The sequence below is a fragment of the Bison bison genome, unplaced genomic scaffold, assembly GCF_000754665.1.
Source record: "Bison bison bison isolate TAMUID 2011002044 unplaced genomic scaffold, Bison_UMD1.0 scf7180017849439, whole genome shotgun sequence".
In the NCBI taxonomy this organism is placed as follows: domain Eukaryota; kingdom Metazoa; phylum Chordata; class Mammalia; order Artiodactyla; family Bovidae; genus Bison; species Bison bison.
Genome location: NW_011480012.1, coordinates 6458 through 8059, shown reverse-complemented (window position 1 = coordinate 8059; position 1602 = coordinate 6458). Strand labels below are relative to the sequence as shown.

The 1602-nt window shown below is 45.0% G+C and overlaps 1 protein-coding gene across 1 annotated transcript in view; it reads left to right on the top strand.

Annotated features, from left to right (window-relative positions):
• The first annotated feature begins 1409 nt into the window (after nucleotides 1-1409).
• The window catches only part of LOC104993780 (2'-5'-oligoadenylate synthase 1-like), a 6529-nt gene continuing 6336 nt past the window's right edge, over nucleotides 1410-1602 (top strand). The window contains exon 1 of the mRNA XM_010847182.1: nucleotides 1410-1600. Coding sequence (XP_010845484.1) covers nucleotides 1448-1600 — 153 coding nt within the window. The 5' untranslated portion in view covers nucleotides 1410-1447. The remainder of the gene's footprint in view (nucleotides 1601-1602) is intronic.

Sequence of the window (1602 nt, the reverse complement as noted above, 5' to 3'; positions counted from 1 at the left end):
AAAAAAAAAAAAGACCCTGACGCTGGGAAAGACTGAAGGCGGGAGGAGAAGGGGACAACAGAGGCTGAGATGGTTGGACGGCATCATCGACTCAATGGCCATGAGTTTGAGCAAGCTCCAGGAGTTGGTGATGGACAGGGAAGCCTGGTGTGCTGCACTGAACTGATAAAGTAAAAAACCTAAGAATGTTCAGGCCTGCTCACTCTTCTCTTTATCTTCTTTGTTCTCCGGAAAGGGAAAGAAAAAAGCTCATTCCTCTATTTTTTTTTTTCCCCTTTTTGCCTCAGTGGGATATCTGGTTTTATTTAATTTACCCAAAAACTTTTGATGTTTAGACTACCTGACCTATGTTGCAAAACTTCTAGACAACCTGGGTCCTCCCCTTGCCTCCTTGGAGCAGTCTTCTCAGGGTCACTTGAGAGGCTGTCTCCCTGGCTTAAAGTGCTAAAAATTCCCATCGAATAAAACATAACTTTCAACTTTTATGTTGTGAATACTTTTCAGGTCGAAAGTCCTCTTTACAAATTAGGACAGAGAGGCATGCCCGGTTACATTCGTGTTCAAAGCTGCACAGCTAGGGACAGCTCACAATTTTTCTGTCAACCTAAAGAACTAAAGTTTATGAAAAAGTAAAACATATAGATTCATGCCATAAAAAAAAGAGAGAGAGAGAGAAATTATGTTTGTGCATATGTGTGCGTAAACCTAGAAAAATATCTCACAAGACTAACCAAAGTAGTTATAGTTGTAGTCTTTGAGGTTTAGGATCAGGGGTGGACTAAACAGTGCTTCCGGATTTTTCTGACTGTTTCTGTTTGCAATATACATGTACTGCTGCAAGGATCATGCTGCTGCTACTGCTGCTAAGTCACTTCAGTCGTGTCCAACTCTGTGTAACCCCATGGACTACAGCCTACCAGGCTCCTCCACCCATGGGATTTTCCAGGCAAGAGTACTGGAGTGGGGCGCCATTGTCTTCTCCGGCAAGGATCATAGGAGACTATAAAACAATTTCGTCCACAATGAAAAGAGGAAAAGGAAACCAGAAATCTATCTGTAATTGTGATTAGTCTTGGGTGAAGTATTAACAGTTTAAAAGCATCTTTTCAGAGTACAGTCTGAAGACAGACCAGACATGCTAGTCTGCCTGGTAAAGGCAGGGAGTAACTCTGGGGTTCTGGAGGAAAAAGCTGAGAGACCTCACAGGTTTGTGGGATCACAGGAGCCTTTGGCAGGAGTGTTCCATTTGCAGAGAAACAAACTAGAAACAAAGATTCAGGACAAAACTCCTCCCTTTCAAGGAACCGAAACCAGCAGCAGCATAGCTCCTCCCTGCCAGTGAAATGAAACTTAACAGCCCCCTAGTTGCAGGCAGCAGAGGAGACAGAAGCTCACAGTTTCAAGCAGCAGCTCTGCCGCCTCTGGCTCTCCAGTCCCCAGCACCGTGATGGAGCTCAGAAATACCCCGGCCGGGTCTCTAGATAAGTTCATCGAAGTCTACCTCCTGCCAAACGAGGAGTTCCGCACGCAGGTCAAAGAAGCCATTGACATCATCTGCAGTTTCCTGAAGGAGAGGTGTTTCCGATGTGCCCCTCACAGAGT